The sequence below is a fragment of the Ciconia boyciana genome, chromosome 7 (genome assembly GCF_034638445.1).
Source record: "Ciconia boyciana chromosome 7, ASM3463844v1, whole genome shotgun sequence".
Lineage (NCBI taxonomy): Eukaryota > Metazoa > Chordata > Aves > Ciconiiformes > Ciconiidae > Ciconia > Ciconia boyciana.
In genome coordinates, this window is record NC_132940.1 from 13,676,988 (window position 1) to 13,703,938 (window position 26,951).

General features: G+C 37.5%; 1 protein-coding gene across 5 annotated transcripts in view; it reads left to right on the plus strand.

Moving 5' to 3' along the window:
* The window catches only part of ST6GALNAC3 (ST6 N-acetylgalactosaminide alpha-2,6-sialyltransferase 3), a 232,201-nt gene extending 208,399 nt beyond the window's left edge, over positions 1 to 23,802 (plus strand). For 3 of the 5 annotated variants that reach the window (XM_072868749.1, XM_072868751.1, XM_072868752.1), the window contains exons 5-6: positions 14,353 to 14,460; positions 16,056 to 23,802. In XM_072868749.1, the coding sequence (XP_072724850.1) occupies positions 14,353 to 14,460; positions 16,056 to 16,242 (295 nt within the window). In that variant the 3' untranslated portion in view covers positions 16,243 to 23,802. Of the gene's footprint in view, positions 1 to 12,465; positions 12,537 to 14,352; positions 14,461 to 16,055 lie in introns of all 5 variants that reach the window. The other 2 variants (XR_012043561.1, XM_072868753.1) reach the window with 2 other exon arrangements.
* The last annotated feature ends 3,149 nt before the right edge of the window (positions 23,803 to 26,951 follow it).

Below are 26,951 nucleotides of genomic sequence, written 5' to 3' on the forward strand. Positions count from 1 at the left end.
CTTGGAGTAAATGTATGGGAAATCCATACATGAGGACTGAATATTGTAATAGCTGAGAGCTATGATAAAGAATACGAACTCACTTGTAATCATCAAGCTATAAGATAGCATCAGCGCAAAATGAACAAGAGGCTATCAAACCTATTGCCAGAGGAAAATACAGATTAAATATAAATAAACAAAAAATACAAATGAAAGATATGTGTAGGCTTGTATAATGAGAAAGAGAGAGCCCAACAAGCTGAGTAGCTTCTTTACTGTTTAATGCCGTACTCCAAAGACAAATATTACAGCTAATTTTTCAAAGAAGAAAAAGTCATTTTTTTCTTTTGTATTTTTTCCTGGATAAATAGCAAAACCATGGAACAATTTCCTTAACTGAAAGCACAGAATGAGACACGCAGCAAAGAAACACTATTAGTGTGATCATAATTGTGATTAGGTAATCACAATTGATTTTCTTGCTCTAAGACAATCATCATCCACTGTTTTGAAGGAAAACAGTGTGTGGCATAATTACCGGAACTGTGTATATAATAAAGAAATCTCTGAGCCACAAAGCTAGAATCTAGATGTGTTCTTTCCACAGGTTTAGGGTGGGCCCCATATTAGGGGGACTTATCTCCAAAAGGTACTTCTGCCTGTATACCAGACAATATACCAATTATACCTGTATACCAGACAATATACCAATATACTGACAGAGAAATTCAGCTCTGGCAGAAGTGGTTCCAGTGACATCAGTGAAGTTCTGCCTGACCACACCAGAAGTGAATTATGCTCACTGCTATTAATTTGGGGATTCAGTCTGTATACTGTGTCAAAATGCTGACGCATGTGCTCTGAGAATTTCCAGTGAACATTTCTCTTTAGAGCAAATGCTAAAATGAAGTCAGGTGTCAATCATTCATAAATATCTTGTATTTATATATAAAGCTGGGTAGGAAATCTGATTACATATCAAAAGTATGTACACTTATAGAAGGAACAAAAGAATGAAATCTCTCTTTGTCGATGGTTTTTCTCTCAGTTTGGAAAAAGAAATATTTTATTACATATTCTGCATACTTTGTAATATGCACTTTTGCACTGTTTCCTTCCTCTGGTGCTAAATGAGGATACTTTCCAAAACCTCTAAAGCATAGACAAGTTTGCCTATGACTTTTAAATTCAGATTTAGGTAAGGAAGTCCAGTTTACACAAGCTTGGAGAGGTTTTGTTAATACCAAACATATCTGAATGTGCCTGTCTTTGTATGTTTGTAGGATTTCACGTTGCCTAATATAATGTTTGTCATGGTTTTAATTTTTCCTCAGAAAGGATCTCTTTTATGTCTGCTATTTACCATCCTTGCCAGAGTCATTGAACACAAGATATTCAGTATCTACAAGATGCAGAAACTGCTTTCTTCCTTGCACTCATGTAATAGGTAATGGATGGTTTTAAGAAAGGATCTTTACTCTGTGCTTACCTATTCATGTGTAGGATTTTGATTTCATTTGAAATGAAAGGCGTAAACCTCAGGTCTGAAAACTAATGGAATTTCTGCATTTACCTGCTGATCCATAGCCTTTAGGTTAGATTGTGTGTCAGCCAGCAGTCGGCTTGTTGAATGAAGCAATACTTTAAAACTAAAATGAAAAGATTTCTGTTATATGTAGCCTGACACCAGATATGAAGGCAGATTTCTGGTGGCTTATTATTGGAAATATTTTCCAGTGTGTCTGATAAGCGAGACTGAACAAGCCGTAGGAAGTAGACTTAATCAGATAATGCTGACTTGCAGACTAGAAAAAAGAGAAGAAACGTATTTTGCCTAAGTGCTATGCCTTCTCTTGTCAAGACTGAGGACAAAATGGCTAGTGTGGTGGCAAAAGGCACTGTAGAGATCAGGCAGTAAACCTGCTGGTTTGTGAGTGTGGCTGTTGCACCTAAGCCTATTTACTTGTATATATTCATTGTCTGTATTATGGAAGGTTTATATCTAAGTGCTTGAGTGAGTTGGAGCTCTGGAGATGGGGCATATAAAAAGAGAGAGGAGGGGCATATAAAAAGAGGGAGAACATAAAACTGGATCAGCTATTCATTTTTCAGTAAGTCTAGGTATTTTTTTGGAACTTCAAAGGAATTTAAGATACAGACTTGTGAGGAGGGTCCCCATGAAGGATCAAGCGCTGTATTCTGCTCAGACTCTCAGTCCATGCACATCCTTCATGGAAGTACATTTGAACACTGGGGTTATTCACAGGATGAGCAAATTCTCAGTATGATTTGAGGAGCATTCGTGATGTTGCAGGATGGAGGACAAAGGAAGGTCTTGTAGAAATGCTTAGAATGAGTTCCCAAAGAACTGAAGCAAAAAGATTCCTTCATTATTTCCATGCCTAGATATGAAGTGGTAGTTACCACAGATGGATATTTAACACAGAAAGATATTTAACACAGCTTCATATTCTTTCATCTCTTCAGATTGCATGTAGATAATAGATTATATCAAATGCAAACTTAGTCAGTGCCACATTAATATTGCATGACAAACGTGCATACTTTTATTTGTTGGCCTGGACACTTTTTTTTTTAAACTATTTTTGGAAGATCCTCTTAGTTCTAATTTTTTTTGACAACAGCTCAGCTCTTGGCTTTGTACCTTAAATGTCTCTTCTCTGGGGAAAAGGAATTTAATTGCATAAAACCTACTCTGCACTGATTTTTCCAAACAACTACTGTAAGATTAAAGTTTTAAATGGATTGAGTGTCTCTATAAGTATATTCACATTCATACATGTCTGGAGTAAACATGCCACCTGGGGCTTCTGCTTTATTTTTCTTACTGTATATTTGGAATTCAAAATAAGGTTTATTTTGTGAGGAAAAATCAATAAATCATTTCAGTTGTCCCACACTTTGTATAACTAATTGTAATTAGTATAATGTCTTTGTTGGCAAGGGCTTATCAGGCAAATAGCATGAAGAGGCAAAGAAAAAGCCTCTAAAAGAATGATGTTGTTTTGTAAAGCTAACTGTGACGCTATCTCTAGTATTGTGTGTGACTGAACTCTTAATTTTTAATCTGGTATTCCTTCCAGCAGTGTAGCTACTAGTGTTACCTGAGGTTCTCCATAATGTAAGTATGTAACAGATTTTTGGCAGTTTTAAATTTTACAATTTGGTGCCAAAAATATGTAGTCTTGAGTCATCTGCATTGTAACAAGTGGGCTGTAGTTTCTAGTTGTAATGAATTAGCTTGTTTTAATGTTTGTTATGCAAATCTTATAGATAAGAATTCAGTTAACTGTGATGTCCTGAACTTTGATGCCTAGGGAGCAGCAACAGCCTCCTCTGATGTATGCTGTCAGGTGTGTGGCCTTCTAAAGAGCTGCTTGCCTGCAGAGTTTCATTGGCAACATATCCAAGTCTTAACTAGCTGATACTGGGAATCACTGAAAAGATGATGTCACTAAGAGCAATATAATATGTGGAGGAGAAATCAGAGCATTTATTTATAAAGCAAAGGACTGCTGTCCTGCTTCATGAATGTGTTCTAATAACTTTCATTCACTGGAAATATCAAATCCCTGAAGCTAAGTGATTTCTTCACCATACTTGATAACTAGGCATTAGCTTACACTGACAGTGAGGTGGCTAGATGATTAGTCTGACAATTCTTGAGTTTACTGTTCTCAAAAAGCTGGATTGTGAAAGACTCAGAAAATTAACTAACTTGCTACTTCAGCTGATAGCAGGGAAGCCATAAAAATTCTCTTCTAGAGCATTTCACTGCCATTCTAATAAGTATGGAGATTTTTCTCCCAGCTTCCATTTGTACAATTACCCTTCTGCAGTCTGTTCAATGCATATGAGAAGAAAACAGTCTGAAATTGTCCAGTGTTGAAGGAACTGTGCAGTGGGCTAGAAGGGAATCTACTCTGATCCATAGTTCCTCTTCCTATGAGCTTCTCTGTGGCAGTCTTCTGCTTTTCTAAATTGTTTGCTGTATCATGCTTTTTTCTAAAGGCTGCCATCTGAGAGAAAAAAATACACCATTCTTTGTCTGTTCCACCGAATATGTCTGTCTGCAATCAAGATGCTGCCTTCAGTGTAAATATTTGTGTCAGTGGCTGCAGGCATCTGGCCTTCAGAAGACCCTGCTGCATAAATGTAGTGGCTTTTGGTGAACAGAAGGGGAAAGAGAAAAGCTAATCTTGTGTGTCCTGAGGATTTGGGATGCTATATTTCAAGTGGGGCTTTAATTAGACCTCAACGTCTTCTGTCCACAATGTGCATCACGAGAGGTGCCCATCAGAAAGCCAGCTACTATGTAAACAGAGCAATGGAGAAGGTAGGGGAAGTTTCAATAGCTCAGGGACTAGGATTGTTGGCTTCTTTCTAGATAGTTGGACAGAGGTGAGTTACTTAAGAAAGCAGTGAAAGACTAGAGACACTTGGATGGAATATAGAGAATAAGCAAGACCATAATATTGATACTAAACAGTAATATGATACCTACGTATGTGTGTGTGTTTCATTAAATTGTATGTCAAAAAAAGAAAAGGAAAGAGAAATTTTTTGTTCCTTTTTTACTTTAAGGAAAAGTTAATCTGGAGAAAGTTACAGTAGTAAAAGGGAAGGCAACATCTGTGTTAATTAGCAGTTCATCTTCAAAGCTTGACTGATGGGTTACATTATGGCCTCTTGCATTTGAATTAAAATTCAGACCCACGCAAGTTCTATTTTTACCTCCTTTTTTCCACATCAGAATAATTTGTCTGGATTTAAGATTTCATTTTTGCTAAAAATATTGATGTTCCATAATCTAAAATGAACTTTTGGTTTGTGCAAATAGGCAGTATAGAGATGAGCATTGTGGCTCCGGATTCAATTTCAGAGAATGTGGCTTTATAACACAATGTGGTATTGTAGCAAGTTTCTATGGAACAGTACTAGAAGGTCTTGCATTTATTTTATTCCATTCTACCTGCTATATTTGGTGGAGAGGCTTTTGCACGCATGTTAAATTACTACTTATATACATGCCTTAAATGTAAGGGAGGAAATTTCAGTATGCATCAGTTCCCTGTGAGAACTAGGGATAAGGATATGTACATTCTCCAAAGAATCTGTTTCTCTTGATTATTTGACAGTTAAGCTCTTTGGGTCAAGGACTGTCACAAGTGGGTGTATAGTGCCTTGCACAGTGAGGATTTGCAGTGCTACTGTAACATAAATAATCAGTGAGTAATTTACCAACAAATTAGGAATTAATTTTAGAATACCTGGAAACACCCTTATGAATACCACAGCTGGGGAGAGGCAAGCTGTTGATAGAGGGATATGCACCGATGAAGGCCTTATCTGTGGGGTTTGAGTTCTTTTTTTTTAGTGAATATTTTCCTTTCAGAAATGAAACTTCCCATTAATATTATGGCTGGGCCTCCATAAGCTTTTTTTTGGATGAGCCTCCATCCTGGTGAAAAGCAAAGTTCTCGGATAAATGTGAAGTGTAGGGAGAAAAATGTAATGCTGCCTTCCCTTCCACGTTAACATAAAGAAGTAGTGATTGAGCTAATGCAATGACTGCAGATTGTAGAAAATTTAAAAGGATATCAGCTGATGTACATCAGTGTGGTTTCTATCAGCTGAGTATCTGGTGCAGTGTTCTCCCCACTCAAATGAACAGAGTTAGGGTACAGTCTCGTGCTAGCTGTTCTTTCATTTCCACCATAGCAGTAAAACAAAATACCTTTATAAAAGCCTCTGCTCACATCCCAACGTCACAGACGTACAATGTGCACCTTTAGAAAGTAGTCTCATATTTTTTGCTTTAAACATAAAAAAGCCCCAACTAATAGAAAATGTTTTTATGAAAAATTTAAGCTTCTTTCAGCCAAGGTTAGATGAACTCCCTTCAGTATCTTGTCTTGACAAGGTAAGAGCTAATCAAGAAATTTCTTCTGTATTCACCTACAACAGATTTCACTAAAATATGCAGCTAGGAGTAGTAAGTGCCCTTTAATACCAAAAGAAAAGGGTGGGAAAGCCAGCTTCATTAATTCTCTTCGGGGATCCCGGATTAACTGCAGCTCTGTTTAGTTTACATCCTCCCTGGAGAAAAATGTGCAGACCCAAGACAGCAAGTATTGATTTAAATCTAGATGCAGGAAAAAGTCACTGCTGTCTTTTTTTCTTCCACTTGGCACACTTTGGAGTTTTGATTCATTTTTGGTTACAAAGGATGAAAATCTAAATCCTTCTCTACTCCCTTTCATGCTGTGGGAAAATGTTGAACCAGCTCTCAGCAAACTGGATGCAGCTGCTGGTGAAGAGGAGAGCACATAAAGCTGCCCTACAGAGGCCTGTGGCACAAGTCATGAAACCTGTGTCAAGGTTTCTGCTGTCACTCCCTTTGTCACAGCCATCAGGGACTGCAGTAAGTCTTTGACCTAGCATAGGCCAATGGAGAGTGGAGAACAGTGGGAACAGGAGTACACCATGGTGCCACAACTAACTTGCTGGCCTGAGTACTGTCCAGGGAAAGGAGATTTGGCATTACCTCCCATTGCTTCAACCACTGCAAGCGTAAGTAATTGTACTGTGGAGCAAGTGCTATGCTGGCATAGACCAGAAGAGTTGCATTTCCTGATAAACTCAGTCTTCCTAAAGGGTGGAGTGAAGTTTACTCAGGTGATTTTTGAAGAGAAAAATGGCTGCCTAAAGATGCCAACAGCTTAGCCCTCGAATCTGCTTATCTGAATTTAGTTTGCTTTTGTTCCAAACACAATTACATGGTTGTAATGGTCCACACTTCTGTGGATCCTCTTCTGATTTAAACATCCCTTTTCTCATCAATGTAATCCAAGTGCAAATGGAGATGTGTGGAGCCATACACTTCTCTTTCTGCACAATACACCTCCAGTGGGTCAAGGTTATTGGTAATCATGCATAAACTGCTTGACTTCACATCCCAGGTGGCAACTGCAACCAGGGCACTTACAAAAGGCATCTTTTACTAACAACTTGAGCACATGCAATAGGGTGGGCTATGCCTTAGACCACAGTTTGTACTTAAGAAAGGGAAATAAAGCCTTCTTGATTCAAGAGAAATCAAGAAAATATGTATTTCTGGAAATAGGAGGATTAGAGAAGAGAGTGGGGGAAAAGAAAGATTGGGATTGGGATTTACTGTTCTGTAAACAGTCTGCACCAAGAGCACAATTTGTATCTGAAGAGTCAGTGCGAGCTGCAGAAGCCCAACAGCTGCAAGAAATTTAGCTAGCAACTCTTGTTCTCTATGGGGGATGCCATTCAACTTTAAAAGATTAGCACAGGTCTTCCTGCATGAGAATCACCTCAAAATAATACATATATATATATACATATCAGCTGGAAGGCAGGGTTTACAATTATAATTCTTTAGTCTTGCTTCTTTTCTGTGAGCTTTGCAGCAAGCTGGACCTCTATGATTACTCTTGATAAACAGGAATTCTCCTTTTCTTCTCTGAGCTCAGCAGCACAGGCATCTGAAGGAGCCCTCTCTGCCTGGATGAAATAACTTCCTTCTCTTGTTGCCTGAGTTCACGACTGAGCTGAGATGCATCAAAGTCAGGTCAAGGAATCAGAAATAAGAAGCCTAGGCAGTAGAAGTCAATTTCTTTAAGCTGCTTCCCCCCCCGCCCCCAGTTTGTTTCAGGTTTCCATGCGTATATTGAATAGAGCAGAGAAAGAGAGGAAAGAAATAAAAAAATATGTACACAACACAGAGATTGGAACTATATGCATAAATTACATACCCAAGCAGATGCCGCATGGATTTCAGTAATTGCAGTAACAGATTCTTCCTTATTTCTAATATTGTTTTTGCCTGTCTTGCCAAAAATTGTAAATAGTAAGTCAAATAGTTGTTTGGGTTTTTTTTAAATTAGATGCAGTTAAATACAAAGCCATCATTTCTCTGTTCCCTTTTGTGATCATTCAGAAGTGTCCTTCCTGTCTTTTTTCCAAGGCCATTTGGACATATGATTTATTAATTGTTACATCTCTTTTTCAATCAGATTGTGAGGGGACATTCTCATGAGCTAGTTTGTGACCTAGGAGTAGCCTTTACTGCGGGTTTGTAGCAAATTCAACTGAAACGGACTCTTGTGCTCTGTGTTCCATTGGTGCAGTATTAATATAGATAGAAAACCTATATTTCTGGAGATTAATTGGACAGTATGCCACCTGACTGCAGGTTATTTTCAGGTTCACAGTAAGGATGATCTACCGAGAGTTTGGGCTGGCAGGAGTGCATCACTTCTCCATTCCCAGGTACATCTTGCTGGGCACAGCCACTGTCTGAATCTGGAATGTGGTCTGTGCTCTTCATAATGCATTCCACTTGTTTAAGCTTTGCATAAAACCATACATGATGGATAATAAAACATCTGTCCATATATAAATGTTTCACTTTTCAGAATGACCTGAAGCACCGTGTGGGCTTTTGAATGTGTGAGACAGGCTGCTCACTGCTAGAGGGGCATGCGTGTTTATTATTAGATGTCCTGCATCATTACAGAATGCAAAGCAAGCACATGCATGCATGCACACGCGTACAAAAGAATTAATAATTATGACAAACAACTGCCTAACAGGTATCTTTATAATGCAGAAATAGCAACCATTTTTACCAGGTGAAATCAATTCTCTGTGCTTGCATCTTCATTGCTCTTCTTGTGCTATTTTTTCTGCAGAAAGTATATAATGAAATTATTAGCAACAAAGCACCGAGTCTTACAGAAAACAGAATTAAATCTAGGCTAGTGCTAATACTCTTCAGCATTTAGAGTCTTACCCTTCTCCTGTACCAAATGTACTTCCTTGTTTTCCTCTCAAGAAAACAGCTTTCCGGCATGAGAAGTATATGTGCTCCTCAAAGGAGAGGTGCTAGGAAAATGAGCCTTGCCATTCTCTCAGAGGTGGAGGCATTTTTCTGTCAGCTGATTCTAATCTATCATTTACAAGTCTACTTTTGATATAAAGAGGAAGGCATAGACCAAACTTGTGACTTGGGGAATATGGGTATTTAATTTGGCAAAGAAGAAGAGCTGTTCAGCAGCTATATTCAGAGGTGCTTCCACAGAAAAAAAGCGAAATCTCAGTCAACATAAGTACAATGGTAGCATTAATTTGGTTAGCATAGAATTAAGTAATGGATCACCAGTTTGTGCTGGTAGATAAATTTTCTATATTTTTAGTTGTAAGGAAACATACCGTTATTCACCAATGCAAAATCCTACAGTAACCCAGGGAAAAAAAGAGCTGGTTGTCTTTAACAAGGGAGCACAAGGGACATGTGCCTTCTACCCTCATTTCTGAGGCTCAGTCACAGACAAGGCTGACACAGGGCGAGTGGCAGAGAGCCAGGCAAAACCAGAAGTATACTGAACCCCTCCCAGAAGATTAACGGTCTCTTGATGCACTGCAGATACAAATAAGTACCAGAGACATGTCTACCTGAACACAGTCTAAGCTAATCTTGACACAGTTCTTGAAAATATTTTTTTTTATTTTGAATCATTTTTGCAAATCTTTTAGCGTGTTGGAAGGACATCTCACATTATGAAGCCTCCACTCTATGGATTACAGGTGTCTTAGTTTGTTTAGACCAATACCTTTATTTATACTTATTTAATAATCAAGGGGCCTGACAAGCTGCTGCAAATAAAGCTGCTGATGATTCAGTAGTTTGGTAGGAGGGTCATCTGAGGATTACAGTCTATAAATAGCCTTTATGAAAAGATAATTTTTTTTCTCAATTAATTGGCCTGGAGAATCTTGTCATTTCAATCTGTCATTGTTGAATTTTATTTTACTGCAATATTTTGAATTGAAGCAAAAAAGGAAAAGTGTCTAGTTAATGCTTTTGGGAAGCTCTCTGTTACTTAATAGCTTCTTGAAGTCCTAAATTTCTTTCTTTTTCATCTTAATTAACACTCTTAATTGACCTTCTGTGCTCTCTAATTTCTCTCAGTAAAGAATTAAAAAATAGACTTCTAAATTATTTTCTGCAATCAGATTGACATGAAATTGCTTGTCTACAGATCATCTCTGCCTTAACAAACTTTTTTTTTTTCATTTTTATTTTTTTACCACTAAAGTCCCCACTGGAAATTACAGTCCATTGAACCATAGAGCTAGAATTGATTGTGCACATAAAAAATCCTGGAACAATTGAACAAAGAAAATAACTTCCTGGAATTCTATGGCAAAATCAGAACTCAAGTGACAACAAAACTTTTACCCAGTTTGAACTCACCTCCCCTTGATCATTAAGAAAATATTTGATGCTCCTCCATTTTCCCCTGATGAGAGAAGGAACTAGTTTTTCCTTCATTTAGCCTACATCAAAGCATGGTTATAGATGTCAAAGAAGATGAATTTCAATTGCCAACATTTTTATGGGGCACTCTCTGTTCCATCTTCTTTATATCAATTTCTTATGCTTTTTGTAGAATATTGGAAAGCTAAGGCTAAAGAACCCTAATTGCTTTTATTTTTAATTAATTTTTAATTAAAGCTTTATGTATCACACATTACAGTTCTAGCAAACCTAAACATGTTTTTTACCATTCCCTTCTAAAATATAGAAGGCAAGTCTCCTTTTTAAGGTGTTGTGAGAAACTATAGTCAGTTGTTTCTCCTGGAGTTTATGGAAAGCATTACTAAAAATGCAAATTCTATGTTTTTGAGACTTGAAACTTGCAAATAACTATTAATCTTGAAGCTTACTTTTATATTCTGAGATGAAATAATGACATTTTAAGTACTTAAACCTTCACTAAGAGTAAGATAGGCAAGCATATACTTTGTTTCAAGCATCTTAATTCAGTTGATTCCATTGGTCTTTTCATGTGTTTAATGTTAAGCATATGCCTATGTACTTTTCTGAAATGCGGGATGGTATTTAGCAGAATGAATTACATCCAAATAACTAACATTTATTTAAGAATCCTAATAATGTAGGATGTATGCAAAATAAGCTTTCATTTTCAAGATAAACAGACAAAGTAACTTTTTGTGAGCATTGCCTTTTTATTGCTGCATCCAGCTGTAAATCATGTCTTGAAAGCAAAACCATCTTCTTTTTAAATGCATTTTTTGAAAAATAGTGCATTATTTTCTCCTGAGCTGTTGAGACAATTTCCTGCCTAGATCTGGTGCCCCATTAATTTTAGAGTATAAGAAAAAGTCACTGTGAGCCATAGGGAATAATTTTGGATTTGCTGCACACACATATATCACAATAGATTTGCCTATAGTAGTTCTATGGATGATGTTTAACAAACGCCTGTTTTCCCTATTTTGGGATTAATGTCCTCCTTCCCTCAGATTTGTGCAGTAACATAGCCTTATGTGACACATAAATGGAGGATTCTGTTATTTTCAGTGTGTAAAATTTGAAATTTGAATGCAATTACAGTAACAAGAGGAACTCTTTCTAATGAGTCTCAAAAAGCCCTGGCCAAAAAACACGTAAAACTCTCCTGTAGAGAAAGAAATTGAGTGCATGGTGTTAACATAATAGCAAGGGCTGAGACATTGCTTTGCACTACGGTTTTATGGGATGATATTTTAAAAGGTATTCAGAGATTTATGACTTTTTAGGGACAGCTAAAATTGCTTTCACATTTCTAATATTGCTTTCATTAGAATGTTGAAAGTATGTTTACGGTGTCAGATTGAATTCTAAGGTGTTACCAAATCATCCAGAATCCCCACTGCTTAAGTATATTCCCTTGTATCCCTATGTATCTTCAGAGGAAAAAATGGGAGAAATAGAAGTGCTTTGTTTTAAAGTATATAATCTGTATTCTGTCATGTACTTCATCTCCCAGGGAAGGTATCTGGGAACTCACTCTGCTGTTTTTATTTATCCTGCCAGTGCAGTATATAGATGAGAGGACTAAGGTCCAATGGTGTTAAAACAAGACATGAAATATTGATTAATTCTTTTTTAAAATTCCTTTTTCCTCCTGAGTATAGCAAATTTCAGATGCTACTGTCAATATAGTACTCTCCAATAAAGCTCCATTATTGGAAGGGTCCTGATCTTCATAGTGTTCTTATAAATGGTTATTATGATTCTAAATGGCTTTAAAAGCTCAAGGCTAGTGTTCTTCTGGTACAAGAGCAGAAAGCAAGTTAGAAGCAATGCAGCTTTTTATCATGGCAGAATGTTGCTCTGAAATAACATGAATTGGATTGGGAATTCTCTTTGCTAGACAGTAGCAGAACATTCTCTTTGAAGAAATGAAGATCCTAACAGGACAGATAAACAGATGTACAGTTTCGTGGCTATAAAGGTGTCAAGTAAAGAAGCACGATTATAGTTGGTGTCCACCTAATGAAACACAGGTATTTGACACCCTGCCTTTTGTTCCCACTTGTCATTCTTCAGTGCTAAGTTAACCCTTTATTTATTGTTTCCAGAATGGTCCTTTACAAAAGCAGCTAAACAGATACTTAGGAGTTTCCCCAAGGAAAAGGATGTTTCAGGAAAGGTAGGGATAGAAGTTCACACCTGCTAACCCATGAAGGATGATAGACATGGGCAAGGAAGAGAAGATGTAGCCCAAACTACTTTGAATGTTCTTGAGTACAATAAAACTCTCTGGGACTTGAGGTAGTTGTTTTTCACTAAAAAAAATAAGATTTGTTTAAACTGGAGTGTACTGGAGTTTCTTTAGGAATGTAAAGCTCTTGGAGCTTTTCCACTATCCATAATAAAAGGTATTCATCAGAGAAGGAATTTGAATCTCAGCCCTGTATGTGTCAGGTAAATGTCATTATAAAGGTTGTACAACTACTTTTTCACCCATCATCTTAATTAGTATTTAGTCAAACTTCAACAAGAAAGAGCAAGGAAGTAACACATAATCTGAGCCAAAAGACACTGATTGGCAGATTTACCTGGGAGGCAGGAGACCATAGTATGTTCTTGCTCTGAACCAGGAAGAAACACATGAGGTTGGTTCTTCTGTCTCACAGGAAAGTTGGGTTTTATAGGCTGGATAAGTTGCTATATGATATTTTTTTTCCACATGAAAGCTTTATTCCTACCCCAGGATGAAAATGTTTTCAGAAGATTTTGTTGATGGGGATAACTGATTCGCACATAGGCCTACTTGGGAGTTCTTTTGCAGCAAAACTTAATTGTGTGCAAACCTTAGGCTACTTTAACTTATGATGGAGAACAGACTGCTCCCTGCTGTACCCAAAAGCTAAGAGCTAAAAGATGTGGCATAAAGCTAAATTATCCCCTCCTCTCACCAATATCCAACTCTCTCAAACTGAGACAAAGTTGGGGCTCTATTAAGATGGTTTTATGACTTCTGTGATATATTCCTTTGGAAATTGGACAAGTTATTTATAATTAAGGCAATTATTGTCATTGATTTCAGTCAAACTGAAAGCAATACATGCACAAAGCTGGACTTCAACCAGTTTGTAAGCAGTGAGGGCTAAGTGTGTTCTTATTACTTACGAGGTTTTAAAGCAATAAGGCTTGCTTGCCCAGGTTATATGGGTAGCTCTGTTGAGTCCCCCATTGGTAACACTGGTGTGTGTAGAGTGAACAGGATCTGGTCTGCAATTAACAATGCATACCTTTGCTCACATAGCCAATGCGTAAGCCAAGTCCTTACACATATCATTTGTTCCGACACATGCAGGTAATACTTTTGGACTGATTTACTGCAACTAGTTATTTGAGCAAATGTTATCAATCTGGGCACTGTCCTCTTGTGTATTTCTCTCTGCTATGTTTCTCTCTGCTTAAAGAATGATAACACAAACTTACATAAAGGGATATGCACAGAAATTTGTTTTTCAAAGCCTTCTATTAGATGGTTTTCTACCAAAATGTCCTTAGAAGTTTCATTACTGTGTGAATATTCAAGCTGAGGATAGCCCACTGCAGATTAAGATTTTGCTTGTGGAAAAGGATGGTGCATACTCACATGCAAATAGCACAGACTCTGCCAGTAGTAGTTTGCTATTTGGTGAACTTTATCTCATTTTACATACTCTACTAATTGCTATCTTTCGGATGTAAAAATAAATTATTTTCTGTGTTATGGGAGATGCCTTGTTTGACTTCAGATATTTAACATGGTATTTTTTCTGTGGACAATAGCTTGAGGCCCCAAGCTGGCAAGAATGAGAGCATATCTATAAATAATTCAAAATAATTGTATGGTTTTGACAGATTGTCAAGTTGCTTAATGCCTTTTGTCCCAGGTAATAGATTATATTTCTTTGATAAAGTGTTGATAATTTCTCATTGCAATTTGTTTTGTGTATGCTGTATTTTTACAGAGTCCAGTCAGGCTCATATCTCAGTACGGGTTGGTTTACCTTAATTTTGGCTATGGATGCCTGCTATGGAATTCACGTCTATGGGATGATAAATGACACCTACTGCAAGTAAGATCACAGGAAATTATTTTCATGCATCTACAATTCTGATGTCTTGTCAAAATTTCACAATTGATTTTAATATCATAAATCCAAAAAATGGATCAGGCAGTCATTTCTCAGTGTTTTGCATTGATGTGACACTATTGTCAGCATATTTAGTCCTGATATGGCATTTTCTGTTGATAAAATAAAAAAATTTACAAAATTTAACATCAGATGTCATAAGGAACTGCTTTTAATCAAAGATCTTCTGCAGTTTCTGAATTAGCTGGAAACAAAGTATGTCCGTACTCTTCTGACAAAATGTACTTACTTCTACTGCTAAAACAAATCTATAGGGGAAATACTAATATATTAGTTCTCTGAATACCAAATACACCTGGAAGTGAAAGAAACTGATTAGCGCAGTATAGTTACCTGAAATTACATTTCACCATCATTGAGCAACCTGCTTGAACTTTCTAGGTTATATATGGCTTGTTTTGAGTAGTAGGGGGTTTCTAATTAGATAATAAAACAAGTCCTGCAAGCTTTATCACAGTAAACTGGCATAAATTCCAACCAACCACTGTTAGTGACCTTACAGTGACAATGGATTAATCCTACTGTCAGAAGTATAACTCTAAACACAATTTTTAAAAGTCCAAGTTAAATGCTTTAATCTACAGTATATGGTAGCAAAATATAAAATGAAATTATTCCTCATTCAGAAAAGCAGGAAATGTCATAAACAATTTATGATACTAGTACAAATCTATTCTTCTGTACCTAGGCTGGTTCAGGTCTTGCATGTAACCACTCCAGTGGGTCCTCAGCTCCTAGAGTAAAGTCTTTGTGCAGACCCTCACTCCATATCCTGTGTTACTCCAGTGTGGGACTCATTCCTGGCAGACCCTAAAAAAAACCAAAAAAAAGGAATTTGAGTCACAGCTGTTTAATTAGGGTATCTTAACATTAGAGGCTGACTTTTTAGAACTTGCTGATTGAGTGAGTCATCCAGATGGAACGAACATATGTTGTTCTTTGTTTATGAAAACACAGTAGGCGCCCTGAGATGAGGGGTGACAGGACTAAAGTTGTCCTCACAGAGTTCAGCCAAGCTGGCATTGCATAGCCCTGATGTAAAACCAGTAAATAGGATGATAGCACTTCAGTCTGTTGGCAGCAAAGAAGGATGGGTTTCCTTAAAGCTGCTATTCTGACTGCATTACCTGCTTATAATGTATATTATTCTTATAACTGCCTTATTCAGCCAGTTTAAGAACCAGTTTCAAGAGCTACGACTATCCAATCAAAAGACTTTGCTTAGGGATGGAGCCTTATGGACTGAGTTCTCTCAGGTTAAACAAAATGTGCAGTACCCATAAGAGCCAGCCCATCAGCTTCTTGCTGACTGATAAGATTAGTGTATTTTGAGAGATACATGTAGCTTCATTTTCTATAGGAAAATTCCTATAAATTATGCTGTAATGAAAGCCCTTATACAATTTAGCAAAGAAGCTCAGGTGCTGAAGCATGGAAAGGATTTCAGTGAATTCAAGTGCAGTATATATTAATGTTTTTATTGGAAATAATACTTAAGTGTATCTTTTTTTCCCTAGGTCAGAAGGCTTTCGTAAAGTTCCCTACCACTATTATGAGCCAGGAAGAGATGAGTGTGAAGAATACTTTCTGCATGAAAATGCTCCATATGGAGGCCATAGGTTTATCACAGAAAAGAAAGTATTTGCTAAATGGGCCAAGAAGCACACAATAATATTTACACACCCCAACTGGACATTGTCTTGATACAGGTTTTCTTAACTCTCCTTTAACAGCATATTACAAAAATGTCTCAGTTTACAATAATTTTGCTTACATCTGGCTGGCCTTTCTCAGCCTAGGTAACACTAAACTGAAAACTAGAAGACAAAGAGGGTGATGGTTCAGCTGTTAAGCAAAATTAATCAATCTGTGGAAGGCAGACACATTGTTTGTTATTTCTTAGGGTTTTACTCCACACAATGCACTTTATACTTTAACTGGATTTTACTTCAAGGCAGTAGCAGTTAAAGACAGATGAGATTTCCTGTATATACAGGTGCATGCAGAGAACATGGTGGTCCTTTAAAACTTGTCCATCACCTTAGTTAATTAAAATTAGTATTTGTAGCTCATTAGCAGTACTGCAGCACTAGTTCCATTTGTGGTATTAGTAGAAATTTTCCACAAAAGAAATATGAGGAAAAATATAGACCTCCAAGGTCTATGAGTGAGTAAATTTAAAAAAAATGCCTGAATACATTGATACATGTGAGCACTTGCATATATGGTAAAACTAGAGATGAGCTAAACATGGTTCTTGAACTGTACACAACTCTCGCATGAGAAGATATTATTTACACAAGGCTCCTGATTAATTCATAACTACTGAAATGCAGCTTCCTTCCACCCTGGTCAGGCTGCACCGTCTTGGATGATGTGTTTGTACTTTTTGAGGCTGTTGTCCCACAGTTTAGCTCTCGCAGCATAGCACTTAGCAAAGACTGTTTTGCAGCCTATGCTGAACCTTTGGCTTTTGTACTAAGCCTGCTGTCAGTACCCAAGCTGGTTAGTGTAAAGTTGTCTCATGAACATCTCCATTTACTCCAGTTGTGCCTTTGAGTTGCTCCAACATCCAAATACCAGTATTTTGACAGTATTTTCCATGCAGCCACCGTAATTTATTTTAAATCTCCAGTTTCTCCATCTTTGAAAATGGGCATAGTATCTATCTACCTCACAAGGGAGTCGTGAGGATTAATTTAAGTCCATAAAGCACTTTCCTGATGAAGAATGCTACAAAGCATTTATTCTTAACACAAAAACAATGGTACCTGTCATTTATTCTTGTCTGTTGGGTATTTGAAGAAAGTGACAGCGTGTCTGGATCTGATGGCGAATTGTTCTGTGCATCTGCTTTCCTACTGAGGATAATTTGTAATACTGAGTTCTCTCAGCTTGCGTTGCTTCAGATGGAGTTGAAAGAACTCATCACTTCGCAGTATTATCTGCACATCAAGAGGCAGTTCAAGAATTTTAAAATATACTCATCTCTAGTTGAAATATGTATTTCCAAGCTTACTCTCATGGAAAGTTTTCAACTGCAGCAGACTCATTTGTAATATGACCATAATTCAGCTACACATGTGAGTTTTATTTAAACTGTATTTAAATTAATGCTTTAAGTTTAGCATGTGTCCTACGAATATTTTAACATCTGGAATGTCAGATTCAACACTGTAATAGCCAATACTGTGAACACTTGAAAGAATTATGTGTGGAACATGAGACACAGGGTTTACTCACACTACTTAAACATTAACCAACAGGAAACTTTGTATGCTTTTGTAAATCATGAGAAGGGGAAAGTAAAAAGCTATTTTTACATGTAAGTATTTGTATACTGACTATTTCCTATTGTATATTTGTATATATAAATCTATATTTTATATGTTCATGGCATATATATTCTCTCATCAGCAGCTGCAACTCTTAGGATGGGGAGGAAATCTCTTCACTAGTGTTCTCCTCCTGATAATTGGTTTCTTGTTCCTGTTGGTAGGTGATGCCAGGGTATCATCTCTCTTGCCCCTTCTATTTTCTACTGTAAATGCAGCTTTCTGATTTTATTTTTAATATAGCTCAGCTTTCACTGCTTACTTTAGTGCTGTAAGTGTTCATGCTGGTTGTCAGACAAAGGCATGGGCCATGATTATGATCCTGGATAAACATCTGTATTCAAATACAGGCTCTGTCCCAGACTTCCTGCGTGACTTGCTGTCTCACCTTCCTGTTTGGAAGAGGAGAACAATAATATTTTCCTACTCCCTGCCTTGACTGATTTTCTTGTAAGCTCTTGAGACGGGTATTCTCATTTGCAATGTATTTATATAATGCCTTGCAGAAGAGGTGCCCAAAGTGTCTGAAGGCCACAGGCAATGCTGTAATATACAAATAATTCAAAGTGGCTGCTTCTTGTCCCTGGAGTTTAAAATCAATTGTAGGCTAATATAGCATGGGATGAAATCAAGAGGGGGAAGGGTCATGGATGGATGAAGAGTTGTAGTAGCAAAAGACAGTGAGCTAGATTTATTGCTATATGCATATGCATCTTTTCAGTTCAGATGGATGGCTGGATAGATGGAAAGCTAATAAAAAAATTGTAATGCAGGATTTGAAGAATGCAGGTCATGCAGAACTAGGGAGAATGTTCCACACATATTGCACAGGGCAGCCTGGGAAAACCTATACTCCCTTGTGGGAAGAGGAGCTGAAAAGGAAAACATCAGTCAAATTGAACTTGTATTTAGAAGGTCTTTGGGTTAATAGAAAGTTACTATGAAAGTGCTGCACATGGAAGTGCAGTTGGGCTGGACAGACTTACATGAGAACTGTCCTCATGAAGCATAGTCTTTCTCCCCAAGAAGCACAGCATAAGGATTCTGCCTGAGTTGTGTTCACATGCAAGGCAGTTTATAAGCCCAAGAAAGTTTTTAAGATAATTAAGACTTGCCAAATCGCCATAAATCTGTTGTAAAATATGTGCTTCATACTGAAGCTCCTTGCAGAGTGCTTGCATGCTGTATGAAACAATATCTCACGCAAAGGCTAGCTAAGAAAAATACAGCTCTAAGAACAGCTAAATGTACAGCAAAATTGAGAACATCATTAGAGTGCAGTTGTCACAGAGCGAAGTAGAAGTGTTGCTCTCTACTTGGATTTGCAGTAGGAGCAGATCCACTTTTAGAAACATTGCAGCAGGCTTCATTCACACTAGAGTAAATGAACATCAGTTCCCTTATTTAAATGAGCCTGTCTTTAGCATAAACTAAACACATATTTGCATGATTTTTATTATATGAGTAAGGAACTGTGACCGCTGTGTTAAAGATGATTCTACAAAGAAATGACTTTGTCGAAATCTGTTAAAAATCAGCATTGTGGTACTGAAGAAAGAATCTCACTACTTGGCTGTGTAGTAAGAGACCTTGATGATTCACCTTCTGAGATCAGTTAAGACATCAGCTGAGAATCATTTATTAATACTTTAAAATAAAGAATAAACTACAGTTTACCTGAACGTAATCAGATCCTAATTGCTTATTCATTCAAGCAGTCCTATTTTAATCAACTACTCATGTGTATAAAACAAGCAGGGAGTTTACCTGAGGTTTTCAAAATAGATCTTCACATTGCTGCTAATAGAGGAATATTCACAAATAACTTGGCTTTTTTTTTGCCATCAGTCAGCTAAGTAGTCACCAAATGTTTCCTTTTATAATTTAGTTAGTTTTTTAAAATACATTTTTTGAAGGGGAAAAAAAGGCATTTATTGTTTGGCTTACTGTAGGCTTGGTTTTAATAAACGATTAAATTTTAATACACTTTATGTTTTATGTTGCATTACCTTCGGATTTAATTTTTTTTATAGCAAAAAAAGTTTTAAATAGGAGCAGAAATTTTCCAAAGAAAAAAAAAAATTGACTGGCTAATTATTAATTCACAGGTAATTAACTGAATAACATAAAAGATTGGGTTTTGTTTTTCCAAACAGACACAGCAGACGTTATCCCAACCTTGTCATCCCCACTAGATGTCCAGATCACGGCCCTCTGCTTATACCAAGGCCTCTTCACAGAAAGAAAAAAGTAGTCTATGTATCCAGCCAAATTCCCTTTCCATCTGGGCTGGGAGGCTCCATCTGCAGACTGCTCGTATCAGTTACATCAGTAAGCGGGAAGGACTGAGGAAGAGTTCTGCTTAGGAGCAGATGGTGTTCCAACTTCTAAAAAATGCCCCTAAAGTGCTTTAGGAGAGGAGTACCCATTGATCTCTCCTGGAAATACTTTTCCAAAGTATTCTCTTTCTTCAAATGCCTTTGTTCCTGTGTAGAACTATTGTCCTACTCTCTCCGGTAGGAATTACCAGCAATGGGAAAGCATGCCCTTTACAGGAAAAAGTAGAGGCGAATTCTGTGGTGTTAAAGATTTCTATATAAACAACACCAGGGATGAAGAAGTCAGCCTGACACAAATTATCTGAAGACTCACTGATTTAGGAATCTCTGAGGACTCAGTTCAAAACTAATGGGAATCACTTTGGCAAGTTCATGAATACAGCACCCATCCCAGTAAAATCTATGCAATCCTGGGTACTAAGGTAAGCAGTGTTTTGTCTGAGAAGTACCATATGCACATAATGCATTGCATAGCTAATAAAGAGGAGCCCATCCAGCGCTTAGAGGGCCGATGCAGATGGTCTTTATTCACCTGCTCGTGGGCTGGACAAAAGTAGGACCCCACACAAAGATTGCTGGCAGCAGAGCACAGATGCTCAACCAGAGGACATGTCCAGGTAAGCAAGAATTAAATAAGTAATCACTCATGAATTATAACTGGATGGTGCCCTTAGTAAGTAGAAAATTAGAAGCTCTTTACATACTGATGCTTATATTTTGCTGACTTTTTTTTTCTGCATGTATCTCAGAAATAGCATATGTCTTTAGTTGTGCTCAAGCAAGACTGGGGTTTGTTTATGATGAATCTTAGGGTACCCACAAGAGTGAAACTCTGTGTTAGTGCCAAAGGATCACACAGGAGCTGTCTGTGGGCATTGTGATGTACTGCGTACAACAGAGAGTCATGTCTTTACTAAAAAAGGCCCGTTTTTCCTGACTAGGCATAGTTCTTTTGAGGAGAAAGTGTTTCATTTTCAGCAGATGTGTCTCATTCTGTTACTTCTTTCCTGAGAGGATGCAGAGGAATGTGACTTAATCATGGGGGAAGTGAAGAATGATATGGTAAATAGCTAACCACCAGATTCATATATATTTTTCTGGCTGTTGCTGTGATGTATAGCTAATGACACAGAGAAAAGCAAGCTTTTTGTAAACCTTGTATTGCATAATCTACAGAAGTCTCATGTGTCTGTTCTGGATTGGAGTCCCCTAGGCAAACCCTCCAGAAAGGGGCTGAGGGAGAAAGACAGGGTCTCTCCCCATTGAAAGACAGGGCTTCTGTGGAAGCCATAATAATCTGCATGGCATGCCTGGGCCTGCTCCCCCAGCTATCGTAGGCTCCCCCCTCCGCCGCAGCTTTGGGCCCTTTCCAGCCCCATTGGCTGAAGTGTGTTCTCCAGCTGCCTTATGCAGCCTCTGAGCTGCACAGTGTCTGCCTCGTCCTCCCCTTCTGTGGGGCCAAGGGAGTGGGGATGCTGACTTGGGGGTGAGGAGTGATGGGTGTCAGAGCAGGGATGCTCCCTCAAGTCAGCAGCACGATCTTGCTTGGGGCACAGTCTCACCTCGGGTGCTGAACTCAGTTTCTTTGAATGCGGTGGGAAAGTTATCACTGGGTTTTGTTACTGTTTGTAAGATTAACTCTCAGAGTCACCATTTTACGGGTGTCTTAAACAGCTGATTTCACGTCTTTTTTGCATTGCTTGCTCCTCTTTCTGGGAATTCCTCAAGATATGCAGCTGTCAGCATCTGCCACTGCTGGTCTGATTTACGGGCCATAAAGAGACTGTAAACTTCAACTAATGCATGTTCTTGCCATGTATTATGCATGATAGCATGTTACACATTTTATTCTCGCACTATAATAAATAATGTAAGTTGTGTGTAAACTTAGTTTAAGCAGCGGAAGTAGTGCTTTTTCTTTCTCTCATATCATGTGTTGCTGAGAGCACTTTGGTGGAGCTCTGTAAGTGCCATTAGTAGCTGGCAGCAAATAAATTGTTGAAACCAGTTAGGAAATATTTACTAAATTTGACATTTTTCATGAGAATACCAGAAATATTTAAACTTGCTTTTGTGAACCTACTCTAGTGCTCACAGTCACAAGTCTGTGTTCTGTTACAAGAAACCTCACATCTGAGTGTAACATCGGGAATGACATTATTGACGCGGATAGTGTCAAGATGTTGGCAGGGCAGCGATCACAAATTTTTCATATTTATGGGAGTATGTTTTTAACAGGAATTGCACATGTAGATGATTGGGTAAGATGCCTGTAGTTTTTTCATATCGTTGCTGCTGAAAATAGTATTTCTGAGGGTGACCGGAGAAAAAAACATTGTGTGCTCACTGCTCTTCTGGCTGTTCATCTATCCCTTCCTTATGCACACACATCTGCCATCACAAAGCGTGTCTGTAGGGAAAGTCTTTTCCAGATAGTGGCAAGTAAGAACACATAAGACTAATCTCTTACATGGTAAACATAGGTTATAGTACTTGTTGATTCATGTTTATTCTGTATATTTCTTAAGCCTGTGTCTACATTAGTGAGGAATTAGCTCAGCTGGATCAGATCTGTAGCCTGAAACTGTTGGTGCTAAGGACCTGATCTCCGCACCATGCACAGTCTCTAGTTTGGTCCCAAGGGCTAAATGCCACTAGTGATTGGAGCACAACTTTTAGTTTCATCCAAAAGGAATCTAGTTCACACCGTCAGAACCACTCCATTATGCAAACTAAAGTTTTTAAGTGAAACCTCTATACTGGACTGCCCCACAGGAAAATGAAGTTCCTGTTAGCCCATCTTTTGGCTAAATAGAAGCCCTTTGTTGTTTCCGCCCCAACCCCTCAGGCTTTGCATGGGTATTTTTTTTGCATAGGTATTTTTCTTTCAAATCTGAGATCTGATTCCTCCTGTCAGATCATGGGAATCAAGGGCTTGCAACTCCTGAGATTAGCATCCAAATGTGCTCTGTAAATCAGGAATGTGGTATAGGACAGAGTAATCCAGCATGGGTACAGCATAGAAAGTGCTTAGTTTGATGAAGAGTTAACTGTGATTCCACTTGTGGATGTGATTTTACCATGAACATGCTGGATGCTTGCTAATGCATGCATTGTTTTTATATTTCATCGTTTTCCCAGAGTATTTTTGTTCTTGTGGCCTTCCAGTTGTATCTGTATATGTGTGCATATGTGCATGTATATACAGTGTACAAGCATTCTTCTAGTTCCTTTCTTAGACAGTTGCTACTATCTGTATGCTGCTAACATAAACTTACTTAGAAAGTTCATGTTTCGCTATTTATTACATGTATTCTTTGGTTACCTTTTTGTAATGCTGACAAGTTTATTCATAGTAGATACCACTGTAGACTTAGAAAACTTTCATACTATTTATACTTATTTTAGATGTTCTGCCATGTGTTTTCTTGCTATATGCTACTTAGTTTTTGCTCCCATTTGGAGAATGTGCTTCTATGTACTTGCAAAATTTTGCCTGGGTTATTTTAAAATATGAATAAATGTATATGATTTTCCAATTGTCTGACATAATTTATATATTATTTTGTGCTAAACACTTTTATTCTTGCTTATGTATATGCCACTACAATAATACCTGACAGTTCACTGAACTCAAAGAAACAAAGATCTCTGTTCTAGAAAGTATTATAAACTGCTGCATACAAACATAAACTATGTCTAAATTATTTCTTAATTGATTTTAAAGACATTTTAAGGCATCTATCCTAAACATATCCAATAATGTTGGGTGAACTCAGCCACAAAACCTACACTTACAAGAACTCGTGTTTATTTCTGTGTGTTAAATGTTGCATGCACACGTGCACACAGAAATGGAGATTGGTAGGAAAGGTACATTGGATCCTATCCATAAAGGGTATGTCCTTCAAGCACTCTCTCAGAGCACAGCGTTCTCAGAAGTCAAGTCATTGACACCCCTAGGAGTGGACATGCAGCACATGCTTGAGAGGGCTGTGTAAGACTGAGGGGCTGTGGGAGAGATCCATCTCATGAAAAGGTGCGAACCTCTACTTGCAGCTACAATGTTGACAAGAGTATGAGGAGGACCTACATAACTTCTCTTCCATCATGGAGTGGACCCCGTGGTGCTAAGAGAGGAAAGGAACTAGAACTCTAGCCTCTAATTAGACTCTAATTTTCCTGTTTTATTGCCCAGCTAAGAACATGATTAAAAAGCAACAGGCTTCAATGTGTAAATTTTAACTTGCTCTGTATGTGCTGAATTAAACACATATAGACTAACTGGGTTTGTGAAAGGACTGGAGATTCCAGGTGTGTTTGTCAGCACTGGCACATATAATGCAGCAACTGTTACCATCTAATTTTGGGCCAGGTTCTGGTGCTCAGGTACTCATGGCCCAGAAATTTGTCTCCTTTACAAACTGGGCTATTTTGTCAGCCACCGCAATGAGGGGAAGGAAAAAGAGAATTTCTGTGGTAAGACTAAAATTAAATAAAGGGAAGAAATGCCATTCACATGCTCAGCTTTGAGGGTCCTTCAAATTTGATATGCTGCCAAGGGGCTTGTTAAGAATTTGTGTGTTATTTTTCAGACATACTCTCTGAATATACCATAATGTTCCCTTCAGAACCATTACAGTGTGAGCTGTGAATGCATATTAATAGTATGATGTAATATGGATTCATTTCATCCTTTTTCGATGCAGGACAGTTGGGTTTGTGTATTACTCTTGAAGTACATTCATACTTAATGGTAGTGACATGCGATGTGAGTGCAAAGTATTTGATTATTTGTCATAGAGGCAGATACTCAGGTAAAAAAAATAGTTTAATTATTTAATTATCCCCCTTAGACCTTTTCAAACCCTTACAGAATAGCCAGCCTACCCCCCTGAAGTTTTTGTTCCTGTGGCTTTACATTTGGATTTTATTTTATTAGTTTGCACCAGATCACCCAGTAATCCTTGTCAACTAGTCTCAGTGATCTTTTCTTATTATTACCAACTTCTCCTTTAATGACTGAGTCTTCTGCAAACCTTTGGGTTTTTTTCCAAATTGTTGATAAAAATGTTAACTAGAGTATGCCCAGGAAGCTATCCCAGCAGAATACCTATTCTGTGATCATTCCCCATTTAAATTCACATTTTGAAATGTCAGTTAACCAGTTTTTGATTCATTTAATGTGTGACATGTCAATTTTGTATTATCATGGTTTCTTAACTCAAATGTCATGAACACCACATCAAATGTCATATAGAATCAAAGTATATCAACAGCGTTGTGTTTTGCTTGTAGTCACAATTGGAAAAAAAGCCAGCAAATGTGTTTGACAGTATCTATTTTCCATATTGCACTTAGATTGGCATTTACCATATTTCTCCTCTTTAATTAGTTAGTAATTGAGTCCCCTGTCAGCCATTCCATTACTTTGCTCCAGATCAATTTCAGACTGACAGGACTGTAATTATCTAGGTCATTAAGTTTATCCTTCTTAAATATTAACACAACATAAGTTTTCTTCCAGCTTTCTGGAACTTTCCCAATTGTTCCAAGACTTAGCAAAAAGCAGTAATAAAAATAGAGATTCCTCTGTCAGCTCTTTAACCACTCTTGGATACAAGTTATCTGAAGTTTCCTATTCAAATATTACTTACTTCAGTAGCTTCCATTTAATGTTTTTCTTTGGGGATTTTGTTGCCTGGTAGTTCATCATCCTCACAGAGCATCACCAATTGTCTGTCTTTTCCTTAAATACCAAACACAAATACTTATTGAACACTTCTTTCTTGTCTTCATTACTCTTAACAAATCTTCCACTTCAATCTGATAAAGAACTGGTACCATTGTCAGGATTCCTAATGTATTTGAAAAATATTGTCCTTAATTCTCTGGCCATAAATTTCTCCTTACAACTTGGCTACACATTGGAGGAATTATTTATGTAATTCCTTACTTCTACTCTACATTCAGTGTTATCAACTTTCTTTCTTCATTTCATTGATTTACAATTATGTAGATGCTTTCATTAACCCTTTGAGCTAGATATTTTTTAAACATACACAGCTTTATTTCCTAATTTTGCAGCTATTAAATAAAATATTTGTATTTTCCAATTATTGATCAGTTCTCTCTCCTAGCTGCTTCTCCTTTACAATAATTTTCAGTTTGGTAAAAAGACTGCACCATCCATATTACTGTTTGGGCTTCATTCTCTTTATGCCCATAAAGAGCAATCAAGCTATCATCATAGCCACTAATATCTAGTTCTCTTATCAAGTCCTCTGATCTCTTTTCATTATTCGTGAGATGAGATCCCTCATAAAGGGATTTTTGGAGATTTTGGAGATTTTTGGAGTTCATTTTTGGAGAGTTTCCCTTTTTGGTTTAAGAAATGTTCATGTATAATGTTCAAAAATTCTGCAGAGGTTTTAGTACCAGCATCATGAAACTTTAAGCATATGTCAGGCAGACTGAAATCTCAGATGATAGTACAGCTTTTTTGCTCCTACACATTACAGAAGGTGCAAAGGCATCCAGTCATCCTGCTCTCTTCTATGATTTGGTGATTTGCAGGCAGCAGCTACTATCCCATCTAGTGTTTTCTCTGTTAGAGTATTGATCCATTGCATTCAAGATAATTTGCTTCTGAGCTGCCAGTGTCCTGAAAACAGACTGTCTTTTTTACCATAGAGTTCCATTCTTCCCCTTCTCTCTACTTGATCTTTCCAAAATAGGT